The sequence below is a fragment of the Xiphophorus maculatus genome, chromosome 22 (genome assembly GCF_002775205.1).
Source record: "Xiphophorus maculatus strain JP 163 A chromosome 22, X_maculatus-5.0-male, whole genome shotgun sequence".
Lineage (NCBI taxonomy): Eukaryota > Metazoa > Chordata > Actinopteri > Cyprinodontiformes > Poeciliidae > Xiphophorus > Xiphophorus maculatus.
The window spans coordinates 4,203,982-4,218,521 of NC_036464.1; the positions used below are offsets into that span (position 1 = coordinate 4,203,982).

General features: G+C 35.6%; 1 protein-coding gene across 1 annotated transcript in view; it reads right to left on the reverse strand.

Moving 5' to 3' along the window:
* Positions 1–6,395: 6,395 nt before the first annotated feature.
* The window catches only part of LOC102219624 (gamma-aminobutyric acid receptor subunit pi-like), a 62,789-nt gene continuing 54,644 nt past the window's right edge, over positions 6,396–14,540 (reverse strand). Inside the window, exons 8-10 of the mRNA XM_023327933.1 lie at positions 14,208–14,360; positions 12,428–12,618; positions 6,396–11,821 (exon numbers count right to left, since the gene is read on the reverse strand). Of these exons, the coding sequence (XP_023183701.1) occupies positions 11,456–11,821; positions 12,428–12,618; positions 14,208–14,360 (710 nt within the window). The 3' untranslated portion in view covers positions 6,396–11,455. The remainder of the gene's footprint in view (positions 11,822–12,427; positions 12,619–14,207; positions 14,361–14,540) is intronic.

The window sequence follows — 14,540 nt, forward strand, 5'->3', positions numbered from 1 at the left end:
GAACAAAAGTTGAATGAATGCTGTTTTGATACCTACACACTTACTACTGTAAGGGGCACTGCTGGTGATAGCTGTTTGCTGGTTCTTCAGATCACACACAACCAGACAACTGATCACAAGGTCTTCCTCTGGTGGGAGTGCAGATGTCAAAGCTGAACAGAGTGAGCGGCCATATTCACCTGTCACCCTGTGCAGGTGCAGTGAACCAGCAGCTGTGCTTTTCCACAGACATTTTTCTCTTCTTCTCACAATGTGAAAAGCGCTGTTGAAATTAATAAACTGAAGGATGATTTCAGTCCTTTTAGCAGCTGCAGGTATAACACATGCTGGCTCACTGTCACGCTGTAGTGGAAGACTGAATAGAACAGACATATGGTTAATATGATTAGTAACACCTGTGCCTTATACTCTGATTAGTCAGTGGTGTGAAAAAATGTGGTCTACTCCAATTTGTAAAGCAAACAGTGAAGCTGAATCTGAACCAGGTGATAATGAGAAAACCGAGGTTTGGAGAGCGGTGGCGCTCGTGATAAAAATTGGCGAGTATTTTGAACATAGCGAGTTAAATGAACGCACTTAAAAGGTTTGATTTGAAATTCAATTTGCAGAATAATGTCCCATTGGCCCAAATGTGCAAATTACAAGAAAGGCTGATTGACACAGAATGGCTGCTAAGAGGTGCATAAAATTGCATTTAGTTCAAGTGCTGCCGCACAGAATGGTTTGCAGGTATGTAGTTGGACAACTTTTTCTCCTGAACCTTCGCAGCTATACTGTTTTATTTTACTCTGTTTTGTGATAGTAAACCTATATTAAACATCATACTGTGTGTGACTTTCACTGCATTCTTTCTCTGTTCCAGAGTAAAACAAAGTCTTGATTGCACTAATTACTGTACATCTTATAATCAAATTAGCCACCCATCATAGTATTTTAGTAGTACTGTTCATAAAATGTGTATTAATATACAGATTAATGGGTCAAATTACTCATTTCAACCTTTAAACTACATCTGTCTTTGTGAGGAGCATTTAGTGAATTTGTCTCCAGATGTATAGTTTCTATTCTGTAAATTGTAGCTCTATTTCTTAGAAATTTAATTGCCAATAAGCGGCTGGATACATTGACAGTGGATGCAAAAAGATGGCACATTCTTGTTAATATGTTGGATTTTTGTAATATAGAAAATTCAATAATTTTTCAAATAGCACAGCATCTTGACATAATAAAACTTGCCCATTCTTTTTTTTTGTTGCAAAAATGGTTCTAAATTTATCAGATTGTGAGAGCATCTAAAGTGCACTGCCCTCCATTGAGTTGGTAAGATTCAGGTCTGAACTCCAGATTGCAAACTTTAATTCTCTGGTCATGTCATCATTCTCTAGTTCATTTGGATGGATGCTTTGGGACGTTGTAATATTTGAAGTCTATTGTTTTTATTTGTCTTTTGTTTAATTCCCTCCACTTTATCTAAGGCGCCAGTTAAAGAAAACAAACCCCAATGCTGCTACCATCATGTATCACTCATGGGTAAAAGCTAAAAGGTTCTATATTTCCCACCTCTTTTCTTTTGTTAGCATAAAAACATAATTTACCATGTTTTTTGTGAGACTGCAAATGTATTTTTTGCTATATTTAGTGAGTCCTTAATGATCCCCAACTCATTTTTGATGACATTTAAATGGAATGTTCTCTAATCTTTCCTGTTTAGTAGAATTGTCAAGAGACTTGGTCTATCATGCAATTCTGATCTGAAGTCCCCATAGTTTGGCTGTATTTTTTATTAAAATTTTTTTAAACAAATCCAAAAAGGGGTCTAGTAAAAGAGCACAGCACAGTAGTTCAAATTTAATGGCTAATTCAGATTTCAACAAAGATTTCTAAAAAGAAAAAATCTTCATAGATTGCACTAATTATACAGGACTATGAATCTGAACAACCATTTTAATTAAAATTAATGCTTCTATATAACGCCAATAGCTCTATTATATAATCTCTATTAATGTGACACTTTCATTTCATGTTACACAGAACATTTAGAAAATGCTTAGCATAAGTACATAAGCTGATTTAAACAATCTTCTCTTTTTTTATTTTTATTATCAGATTTGCATTCACAATATTGGCTTCAGAATCCCATTTGTCCCTGTAACTTTGGGTAAAGGTAAAGATCATTTTATTTATATAGCACATTTTCAGCAACAAGGCAATACAAAGTGCTTTACAGGTTTTAAAAGGAAATACAATTAAAATAATAAACCAAAGGTAAAAGCAAAAGACGAAAAAAGCTAATAACGTTGATCCAAAGTAAATAAATTAGACACTCCTAATCAGGATTGGTAGATAAGTAATCCTCTGGTCTAATTCCTTTTCTGGTTTGGAAGAATAGGAGTCTAAAAAGTAGTTGCTAAGGTAGTTTTTCTGGATTGCAAGTTCTAATTCTTGTTCTGGGTTTGCTAAATAAGTGTAAGTAAGTATCATCTGGACTTCTGGGATGCTAAATAAGTACGAGTATTCTCTGGATTTTCTAAGTGTGCTCTAAATTTGTAAAAGTAATGAGTACTCCACAGTTTCTAAGTAATAATAAAAACTAAATGTTCCTGTTCTGGAAGAATTTTTTCTGGAGTTTCACCACAAGACAGGGAATACCATTTTTACATTTCAAAATATCAAAGATATCATCAGTGTCAGCAGTTTTTGTTTGCTTGTTTTTGATGACCTGTGTCTCAGTGGATCAACATGTGAGTAGGACTATTACCTGCGTGGCGCACTGTGGAGCTCTTTCAGCGGTGGTTCCTTGATTCCATACTGCCATCTTGTGGCAACACAGAGCAGCACATGTCAGTGCACAGCTGGGGTTTAAAGGAACCTGCTGTTACCTTGCAGGGATCAGTGTGAGCTGTTGTAAAATGGTTTGTGACGCAACAAAATCTCCACTATCATATGGCGACATGAATAACAACATACAGGTGAGTGTCATTAAATTAGAAAATATGAAAAAGTTACTTTTATCTCAATAATCTAACTCAAAATGTTAAACATTTTATATAGATTAAAAAAGGTGCTATTTCAATTGTTTGTTTCTCTTAGTTTTGATTAGATTTGTTGAGAATATTAGTGAATAAAAATCATCATGGAGACCAAAAAATACAACAGAAAGGCCAGAGAGAAAGATTAACAACATTTAAAGCATAATTAGGTTGTAAAATAATATCCAGGCAGGTTTGTAGGGAACATTTTTGCAGCTTTGTCCTAATTTTTATGGAACTGAGATTAAGGTCTAGAACATTGACTTTATTGTGCTTAAGCCCTTTGGTAATAAATTTGGTTGTAAGTCATTTTTCAGTCAGAAGACATAGTCATGTCCAAATTCTGCTGATTTCTGAAGATATTTCTTCAGTATTTCCACTGAATGTGCTTTTTTTCGTGATAACATCTTTTTAATAAAATGAATCAATCTCTACATCAACTAAACACTCGCAGAACATCAAGCTGCTGTCCACATACTTCAAAGTTTGGATGTGAAAATGCTCAAGAGGATACTCATGTATTTGAGAAACTACATATGACCTTTAATGTCAATGGGATAAAAAGTCATGTGTGTCTTTAGTCTATGTAAATATCAAGCCTTAGCTTTAAATGTGCTAACATTTTGGTAAGACAAACCAAGGAATAAAGAACAAAACAAGTAATGCAAGACTTTTTTTGAGACCCATCAAAACCTTTTTTCTATTTTTAAGCAATTCCCTCTCTAGCTTATCCTCTGGGTACAGCTGGGTAATGAAATCATTAAAAGGAGAAATCTGCAATCTGCTGCTGCCTGGCAGAGCAAAGTGACCTGATATATCCTTAAATGAAAGCATCTTGCAGAGCTCTCCCATTAAAACTAATTCAGTGTGTGTTTTTGTGTGAGTGTATGAGAAGTAGGGATCTTAGATCATCTCATCTTCTGCTCTAAGATAGAAAACCTTCAGGGAATTAAGACCCACACAGACCCTCCCACTGGGACTCTGCTGCTCAAACAGCAGCAACACTAAACAAACCGATTCATGTGTGAAGGTTTGCAGGCCTTCCTTCCTTCAATCCTGTTTGAATCCAAAGCATTCAGTAAAGATAAAATCAACTTGAACAACATTTATATTTATTATACTAACCAGGAAAACCTTATCATTTGGCTTCATTGCATTGTAAATCAAGATGAAACTGATTTTCCATCCATCCATTTTCTAACACCCTTGTCCCTGGTGGGGTCAGGAGGGTTTCTGGTGCCTATAACCAGCTATCGTTCTGGGTGAGAGGCGGGGTTCACCCTGGACAGGTCGCCAGTCGGTTGCAGGGCAACACAGAAACAAACAGGACAAACAACCATGCACACACACGTTACCCTGCAACCTCGGATGGCTGAGGGTAATGTAGCAGATGATCTTCCCTCAACGTGTGATGCTGTGATATAGAAAAAACGAGACACACGTTAAGCTCCTTTTACCTTCAACCGGAAGATTTATTCTTCTGGTGTGCTCAATCTTTTCTAGGCCACCAACGCGTCAGCGCCCCTAGCGGCCATGTGTAGAATTGCACGGACTAACTGAAATAACACTAAACTTATTACAATGAGAAATTAAAGATACAAAATGAAAAATTATGTTGGGGTGCCTATTTTCTTACTTCTTGGTTTTGTTTACTAACAACTTGTTTTTCACCCCTCTACACACACACTCACACCTAGGGAGAATTTAGAGACCAATTAACCTAAAACTGATTTTGAGTCAGTTTTTTGTATTTATTTGATTCTATTTTTGGATATTATTGGACATATTTTACTGGTAAAGTGCCTTGGCATTACATTTTTGTAAATATGCACATTGATTTGAATTTAAATTAACTGCATTAATGTAATCGAATTACTTTTTTCAAGTATTGAGTAAAGTAAGAAAAGGTAATTAGATTACTGCTACTTCCCCGCAAACGCACTGCATTTTGAAATTGTAATTTTGTATGTGAGCATCTCATGACAATCACATATGTCATTGTCTTGTTAAAGATGTAAATGTTAAAAATTCTGATTGTATTCCGGAGAGACTTTGATTTAAATTATTTCATTTCATTGCTGTATTTTACATTTGTTTGAATGAAGGAGTTTAAACACAAAAATTATTTTATTTTAAACAGTGGAATACTCAGAAAGACACGATTTTCTTAAAATATAGTGCAATATGTAGAGAATTGTTTCAAATATTTAACAACGTTGTTCAAAAAGAATTTTTGGTGATGCATTGCGCATAAAGTTAAAAGAATGAAACAAATCAAGTTTTAAAAAGAGACAATTTAATTTGATTATATTGTAAATGATTGAATATGTAAAAAGAATAGATTAAGGCTGAAAAGTACATTCAGGTTGTGCATACTTTTTTTATTGAGTAATTAAATAACTAATTACTTTAGCAAATTAATAATTAGTAAAGTAACCAGATCATTTTCTTGAGGGAAGTAATCAGTAATTATTAACTAATTACTCTTTCAAGCTAACTTGCACACAACCCTGCAAAGACAAGCTGCTTTAGGAGATGAATGCATGATATTATGATTTATTTAGTATTGCTAAAAGAAATGACACTTCATGCATGTATAATAAAGACAGAACAAGAGGAATTAATAGTATAATCAAGGATTATATTTATTTTAATATTGTTTGTACAAATAATTTCTGTCAGAAAAGGCCTAAAAGATGATAAAACAGAGATAAAGAGATTCAAATTATTATCTCAACTGATTAAAAGTTTAATCACAAGGTTAAGGATCTCTCATAGTTTTAAAGAATAGATTTTATAACCTAATATTCTGAGCTCTAACACCTAACATCATTTTGAGGAAGAGGAAAAAGAAGGAAAGAGAGAGAATGATTAGGAATTTAATGTTTCGGAACCACATCTTGTTCATTTGCTTCCAGCATACAACCGTCCAATCAGCACAGGAAGACAAAGGGCCCATAATGTGTCAGAGGCAGCTGCTCAATTTGTCATTTTTAATTTTCTCCATCTCTCCCCAAGTAGAAATCTTTTCCACCAGTCAGTCTATTTGCCCAGTGGTTACGTTGAGACTAGCAACAGTGTTTGTCTCTCCTAGCATGGGATGGAATGTACTGACACTTCCTCACTTTGCATTTGGAATTGAGCGATATTCAGAAAAAACAAAAAATGTATCACAGAGGCCTTATGATCACTTGTTTAACTATTGTTCTTTCACCTCGTCAGGATCTGTGGTCAATTTGAAGCATTGCTTGAGAATTAGAACTAAGTATCCATTCAGTTTGTATTCCTTTCTAAACAGATATGCACAATAAAGTATTTTCTTTTTTTATCTCCTCATTGATAAAAGTATTAACAAAATAGTCATGATTATTACCAGTCTTTTAATGTTCCTTTATTAAAATTACAAGCTGTGTCTTCATCTTTTTTGAAGGATGAGTCGGCTCTTCAGCTCTTAGGATTCCTGTTAGGTCATGAAAAGCTTCTTAAACACCTTCAAACAAAATTGGCAAAGCATCAACAAATAACACATTAAACCTTTTTATTGCTATTATTCACATTCATACACCAGATAAACATGCATAGTGGTATTGTTTATTTACAGTAGATAGAGCAACTGGATGTTACTATTGTGTATAAATACATTTGACAAGAAAATGTCCCGTAAAGTAAAGTTGTCCTCTCAGTTGATAGTTTATAACTGACAGATCCCCCACACTGGAGGATGAAAGGTCTCTATTTACCATTATCCTTTAAATATATCCCTCCGATGTCCCACTGACGTCCTTCAGCATTCAATGTCCAAAACAATGTTCATTCAGTGTGTTTTTAAAATATGACTGGATCGGTGTTCTCTGTGTTGTGGCTCTTTGGTTCCACATTTACATGCACGTGTTAAGCTTAACTAGCTTAGCAAAGTAATAATGATGACATTAAATATAAAAAGTAAATGTTTTCCAACATCCACAGAGAAGATGTCACTCACAGCTTGGTGGAAGGGTCTGAAAATTTGAATTTTCAAAATTTTAAATCTCATGTTTGGCATTGAGCTTTCTACGAACCCAGTCCTCACAATTAGCTTTTTACAGAGACCAATTCTGTGTGTTAGACAAAATAAAAGAATGTAGAAGGAAAAAAGGTACACATAAAACCATGCAGAAAGGAAAATACAAACTAAAAAGATTCTATTTTTCATAAAGCATCAGGCAGAAGAAATAATTGAAATGTTTGTCTGTAGACGGCAGACAGTGAAAACCGTGGAGCTAAAGCAGGTCATTACTGTACATTGACTGTTTAGCTCTCCTTTTGACAAACCCAAAATTAGTTCTTTAAAAATGAACTGTGGTTTTAATTCACCAACTTTGAGTTTTTCACAGTAATATTGAGTAAACGGCAATAAATAAACATGCATCTCTTTAGTTCAACTGACTCCTGTGGTCTGACTGTTGTTGTTTTCATCTGCTCGCCTACAACATGCAGTTTATGTATTCTCTAGTGACAAAAACAATCATGGTAGATTCTTTTCAGCAAAGCACTTTAAGCATTTGACACTAAAGGGAAAACTAAGAATAATGAAAGCATCTTCTTTGGCTCAAATTCCTGTGAGCAAACAAACCAAGGCATTGTGAAATCGGGTATATTTTACACCTGCTGTCCAGATTATAATGTGGTGGAGGTCACCACATTATAACTTAGTCAGAGGGAAAACTGAAAGCCCAAAGATACATTTCAAAAGTAAATTAAGTTAAAGTTAAAAAAAATATATTATATTTTATGCTCCCTAACAGAATTATAAAATTGTTCTTCTTTCAAAGAGAACAAGATCAAGCATATCATTGTGATCACCAGCCAAATACTGTTGACTCGTTGAGGCTTGGGCTCCTCTACAACGCTGAAGGTGTGCTGCAGCATCTTGTAAAATGTTAGAAGCATGTCCGCTAAGTCCTGTTAGCTGAAACTTTATGGATTCATGTCAGTCCAATGGATTTAGATTTGGGAGATTTGAAGGCCAAGTCAACACCTCAAACACGTTGTTGTGTTCCTCAAACAAAGAAGGTACATTCAGACAACTGCACTGCTTCCATACATGGGTGTACATGATCTATAACAATGCTTGGGTAGGTGGCGTCAAAGTCAAAGTGACATCTGCAGAGACATTTTGCAGCAGAACATTGTCATTATCATGCTAATGCAACTTGCCTTCTTTTTGTAGCGCTTCCTGGTGCTTTGTGTTCCCCAGATAGGCAACGCACGCTCACCTGGCCATTCATGGATTGTGAAAGACAATTTAATTCATCAGATTGTTGGTTATTTCTGCACTGAACAGGAGTCAGAAGGGCAACACACTATGAGGGTCTGTGTATTCTTGCCCCCTTCTATCAGAACTAGTATTAAATTAATCTGCAATTTGGTCAGCAGTGGCTTTTCTGTTGGATAGATCCAGTCTATCCAGAGGACAGCCTGTACATGAATGACCCTGTCACAGAGTCACAACTTCTCCTTCCTTGAACCACTTTAAATAGAGACTGACCACTCCAGACAGGGTTATTGGATGCTCTGACCCAGTCACAAGGGCACTATAAACTCAAATCCTAATGTTTGCCCATTTCCCTCTTTGAAACACATCAACTGTGGGCACACAGTGACAAAAATGTTATGCATGAAGGGTGTACTTTTGTCCTATATTTTGTTCTGACCTTATCACCGTTACACTTCAATGTGTGTTCAGTGGACACAGCGGTTTCCTATTGTTTTTTTATGTGAAGTTGCTGCAAAAACACAATCACTGGCTACACTTAGAATGCTTTTTATGGCTTTTAAAATGTAATAAAGACATTATAGCCACTTGCTGCCCCATCATGGTTATGTCAGCATTTACTGGGATGGGATTTCTCCCTTCTTTGTAAAAGTTGAATCATGAAAACCAAGAAATGCCATGCTGTTTTGTTTTCGTTTTCACAGTGCACAGAGGCTTCCATCCTCTTTATTTATTTTGGCCATTTCATTCCCATTCCACAAAGCCTGGATACTACTACTGAGAAACAATTGCTGAAGCCACAGAGAGAAATACTGCATAAATAATGTATCGCTCACTATCTCACTGTACTTTAAAGTGTGGCAGTCCTGCACATCCACATGTCTAATCTGTTACCCCTGCTCTGTGGGCATTGACACCACAGTGTGAATTAATAAAAGCTTAACTATCTACATCCAGAGTTTATGATATGGTGATAATGATTTGTTTTTCTGTCTTTGTCAGGTTTATTTCATACCACAGAGTTGATTAAGAAGAGAATAATGTTTCCTTTTCCCCCTCAGTGGGGAAATTTAGTTCAATTTAAGGCGAGTCTCAGGAGACAAGATTGTAATTTACCACAACATCACATGAGCAGGCAGTGTTGATAATAATATGTTCTATGATAATTAAATATCCCCCCAAAAAACCCATTTTTGATACTTAGATACTACTTCGGAAATGGTTTGATATATACAGTGGGAGGAAAAGTATTTGAGACGCCTCCATTTTTTAAAATTTTTCCACTTTCAAAGAATGGAGAGGTCTGTATTGTGAGAGACAGACTTTTAAAAAAAATCCAGAAAAATCCTGTACCATTTGTATATGAAGCTGGTGTCTTTTTTCAGTTTGGCATATTTATTTACCATTTATGGCACATAATTTCTTTATACCTCTGGTATTTTAGGATGGACCATTTTTTACAGTTTCTTTTTATGTTTTGTGTTATTTAATAACATGTACTGTGTTCATAAAATTCAGAATGTGCAATTTCTTAATAGGGAGTGGATATAGGGGGCTTCAGACTCATATAATGATTACTGTAATAAAATTGGTTTATAAATGATTAAAGGCCACTATATATATTCGTATTCTCAATAAAAAACAAAAAATGCAAGCAAACAGAACCTTACTACTTAGTTTTAAAAAAAAGCAACTCACAGAGTGACAGAGAAAAAGATTTTTCCAGCTCTGGCAGGAGTGATCATCCATTTGGAGAAAGGTTTAGAGTTTTTTTCTTTTTAACACACTCTATGATGGGTCTTTTTCACCTCACAGCTGCCATTTGTTTTTTCTCTACTTCCTCCTAAATGTTCCAGAAAATAGAAGATGAAGTTATAAAATATCGATGATCAGTCCATCACAGCAGAAAATCAAAGTGCTGTGGGAATTTGCTCTCACATAACAGCCCTTGTGAAATCTGTCACCAAGCCTTGGATCACAGCTCCATCTTAAAATGAATATATCTCAAGTAGAAAGAATGCAATAGCCTTTTCCTGCTTTTCGATTGGTAGAACTGTTCAGACCCTATGTTCTCTGATTAAACTGGTCGTTTCTTTTGAGCAAAATAACTGATTTATTTAGAAAAACAGGAATGAAAAGTATACTGGTGAATCTAAGTAAATTAAAATATCATTAAAAACCTGTATGTAATATAATGTTACTACATGCAGTGGTATATTTCTAGTCATTTCCGTTCATTTTGATTACAGCTAATAAAAACTCCAAATTTAATTTTGCAGAAATTTGAATATTACATCAGACCAATCACAGAAAACATAGCTAGAATCTAAAAAATATCAGCCTTGACAATCAAGGCGAAGACTTCTAATTTGCAAGAAATAAGAATTTGTTATTATCAAGTTGGTTGAGTTTTGTATGTTAGTATTTTACTGAAAGGTTGTGTGGAAGGAAAAAAGTAAAGGTGCAGCCTTTTTTTTTAGCGGAGCTCTTCATAAAACTGACTGTGGAAATTTCACTGATTTTGGAAAAAATAACATCTGCCTGTGTTGTTCCACCCTGTTTTACCAAGCCGTCAGAGCAACAACCAACATTTAGAGCTCCTTATGCTTCCCTCTGATGACAAACAATATGGAGATCCTTGTTAAGATTTCCAGCAAACTATCCTAACATAATCCTAATACAGAATCTATGAAGTATTGTCAAGAAGAAGACAAACGACACCAGAGCCAACAATCAGAGTAGTTAAAGGATGTCATTAAGAGAACGAGTTTCCATGCCGTGCCACACTGATCCAGCTGTTCATTCAAAAGAGCAGCAACCAATTATTGAGCATTTATATTGTAAAAATGGGGATACTTTTCACCGGACTGCTATTTCAACTATCAATAATATTCTAATTTACTGAGATGCACCTGTTTTACTATTCAAAATGAAGCTGCAATTCTACATGTATTAATTAAATAACTAAATAAATAAATAGATAAATAAAAACAATGGTCTCATTCGAGTTTGCTACTTTGCTTATGAAACCAAATGTAGAAACGGTATAAACCCATCTCAGAACACACCTTGTTAATGCTTTCTGTACATACATACAGTAAAATACACTTCTTGTCTACATACAGTCTTTGCCTTACACTCTCAGAGACACACCGCCGCTCTAAAGCCAATACTAGAAGTACAGATAATATGTCCAGTAGAGTAGGTTGACAAAGACGAAAGAAAGGGGGAACGTAACTCTGGAGTAGTTGTCTATGTGGTGGGGGTTCTCAATGTGACAGCAGCTTATAAAGCGGAGGATTTTGCGCAGTGTGGCAAGAGTGGTGAGGCACCAGTTGGTGGGTTCTGGAGGGGACACTTCAGGCTTGGGCTCACTGCCTGAAGGACTGGAGGGGCTGACGCTGAGTTCTGCCGAGGCAGGAGCCGGCGGGGAAGTGACGGCGGGCTCCTTGCGTCTCTTGGCTCTGTTGGCGTGAGTGGAAATGGTGGTGACGATGCCGTTCATTTCGTCGTCCATGTCGTACATGTGGTGGCCGTACTGCAGGACAAAGGTCAGATGGAAACACAAGACGGATTAGAAACTTGATAAGTGGTTGGACGGTTCATAAACATGATTATTACAACAAAGATGATAATCATTATGGCAAACAGAATGACTAGGATGATGAGAGTTACACCATCCTTCACATTTATTGGCACAGTAAAGATGTATAAAAAACCTTTTAACCTTTCAAACATACAACAAAAAGAACATTTCCTGAATTTCCTAAATGCTTTGGTAAAGTCAGATTAAGATAGTTTCTGAGCAAATCACCGTCCAGTTGGGCCAATCACCAATTATGATTTTTCCACATCATCTCAGACGCCTGAGATGATGGTGAGCTGAAAATACAAGAGCATAAGTTTCCAGTACAGATGATGTCGAAAGACTGAGCAAAAAGAAACAGCAATAATAAGTTATTGCTATTTTAATTTTGTCCCAATTATTGTTTAATATGAGATATTGTTTTCACTACTATTTAAATACTTAAAATATTATTTTTTCTTTTTTCTTTTCTTTTCCAGGAGTGTCAATAATTGCAGACGGTGTTGTATGATATTGAACATTAACAACAATGCTTTTAAATATATAGCATAGTCTCACCATCAGCATGTGAGCATCAGCATGAGTTAAAGTGCAGAAGTGGGCCACGGCGTACTCAATAAGCGCTCCAAAGATGAAGCTAAAGCAGATTCCCAAGTAGACATCAATGGCCTTGATGAAGCAGTTGGCATTGGGCAGCGATGTCCGGGCTCCCATCATCAGCGTGGTCATAGTCAGGACTGTGGTCACTCCTGTCAAACAATAAACTCAGCATTGGTCTATAGAGATATGTGATAAACATGTTGTTGTTCAATGACTGATTCAAACCCCAAAAATTCTAACAGCCAAAAATAAATAAATTCTCTTTCAATGACTAAAACGTTGGTCTGAACATTTCTGAAAACCATTTAGTATTGCATCTAAAAGTATTAACTGTCCTTTCTCTTTCCACATTTATTACCTTATAGATTTATTCTAAAAGCAACGAGTATAGATTTGTTTAGGAAAATGTCTACACAATGCTTTTTTCTGGTTTGCTCTAGACTTTGCGTTTTATGAAAAAAAAAATCCTGGAAAGGCGCAATCTACTGGTGTATGGTTTCTCTTTTTAAAATATGCAAAAAAATTTAACACCAGCAATGTAAAGGTTTTAGTCAAATGTAAGAAAAAAAAAGCCAAGGGCTAAATCTGGTACAATGGAGTTTTATGCAGTTAATGTTCCTGAATAAGTAAACTCAAATTCATTTATAAAAGTTTAATTTCAAAATTTTAATTATACATTAATACTGACAAAATGTTTATGATAGAGTGGCAAAAAGCGATGGCATCTACAAAAATTCATCTGGTGTTTAGCAGTTCTAAGACATTTTCTCATGATTGCATAGAGATATTCTACAGTGTCTAGTCAACACTCAATCATGAAAGGATTATGGTAATTATAGTTTAATTTTCTAAACTCTGCAATTTGGACAATTTACAAAGTGTTAAAGAGCGTTAAGGTGGTCAGTGGATAAAACATTAAACAGATAATTTAGCTCATTATAGCAAACAAGCAAGATGGATTGAAAACGGGCTTGATTGTGATGGCGCCATCCCACTTCCCCAACCTTCAGCTGTTCATCTGGATCATGTTCAATAACACCAACGAGAAAAAAACAAAAAACTAAAAATAAATAAATAAATTTTATTTGTGTAAAGTTTATCTTTTTACATGGCCATAAAATTTCAAATAACAAGACTAGAGTAAAAAAAAAAATCTAATGAGATTCTCTAAAAAATAACACCAATGATTCACAGGGAACGAGGACCAAATACAGACATCATGAAAAATTGAGCTAACTGTCATGTGCTTCAATGATTAATATTCTGGCAGCTTTTAAAGGTTAGAATGAGTGCAGTCAGGTGGGTTTCAGGGTTGGAATGCTTAGCTCAAACAAAATCAATTTAGAGAGATTTTTGAGATCAAAACCTAAACCAAGATTTGACCTGACTCCATCTGAAATTCATCCATTCAGTCACTGTCTTTCACTCATTCAAGATGGGCTGTGAACTGTCTGAAGAGAGTACAGAGGAGCTGCAATACCCAGAGCCAAAAAGAATAATTATATGTCTAGAATCACAGGCCACTTTAACTGCAATGTGATTCACGAACTCCTGAACGGTGGGGGTTCAAAGAAGTTCCTCGTCACATACGTTAGTTTTTAATTAAAACAGTTCCAAATCTCATGAAAGATTTTCCGAGAATAAAGTCATCTTCGCCAGTGTTTTGGAAAAGATGACAGATATAATAGAAAAATATTCTTGAGTCAGATTTGATGCACCATAGCAAACTGATGAATACCTATGCAAATTCGAGCTGGAACAGAAGATAAGGAAATCCAGAAGGACACCCATGAGAGGACTACCAGCAAGCTGGAGGGGACATAAGTCTCCAGGATGAAATACAGAATGCTCCTCTTCAGCTCGAAGTGGAAAACCAGCCTCGGGTAACGGCCTTCAAGGGAAGAGAGAAAAATTAAGAAATAAGAATAAAAGAAAAAATGTAGATGCCAATTTCCAGCACAGTTGAGCTTAGCAGAAGTGGCATAAACTTACCTAAATGGTATAATTCTAAATATTCAAAGATAAGGCACTTCTTTTGAGCCAAACTCAAACATTAGTCAAATATTTAGTC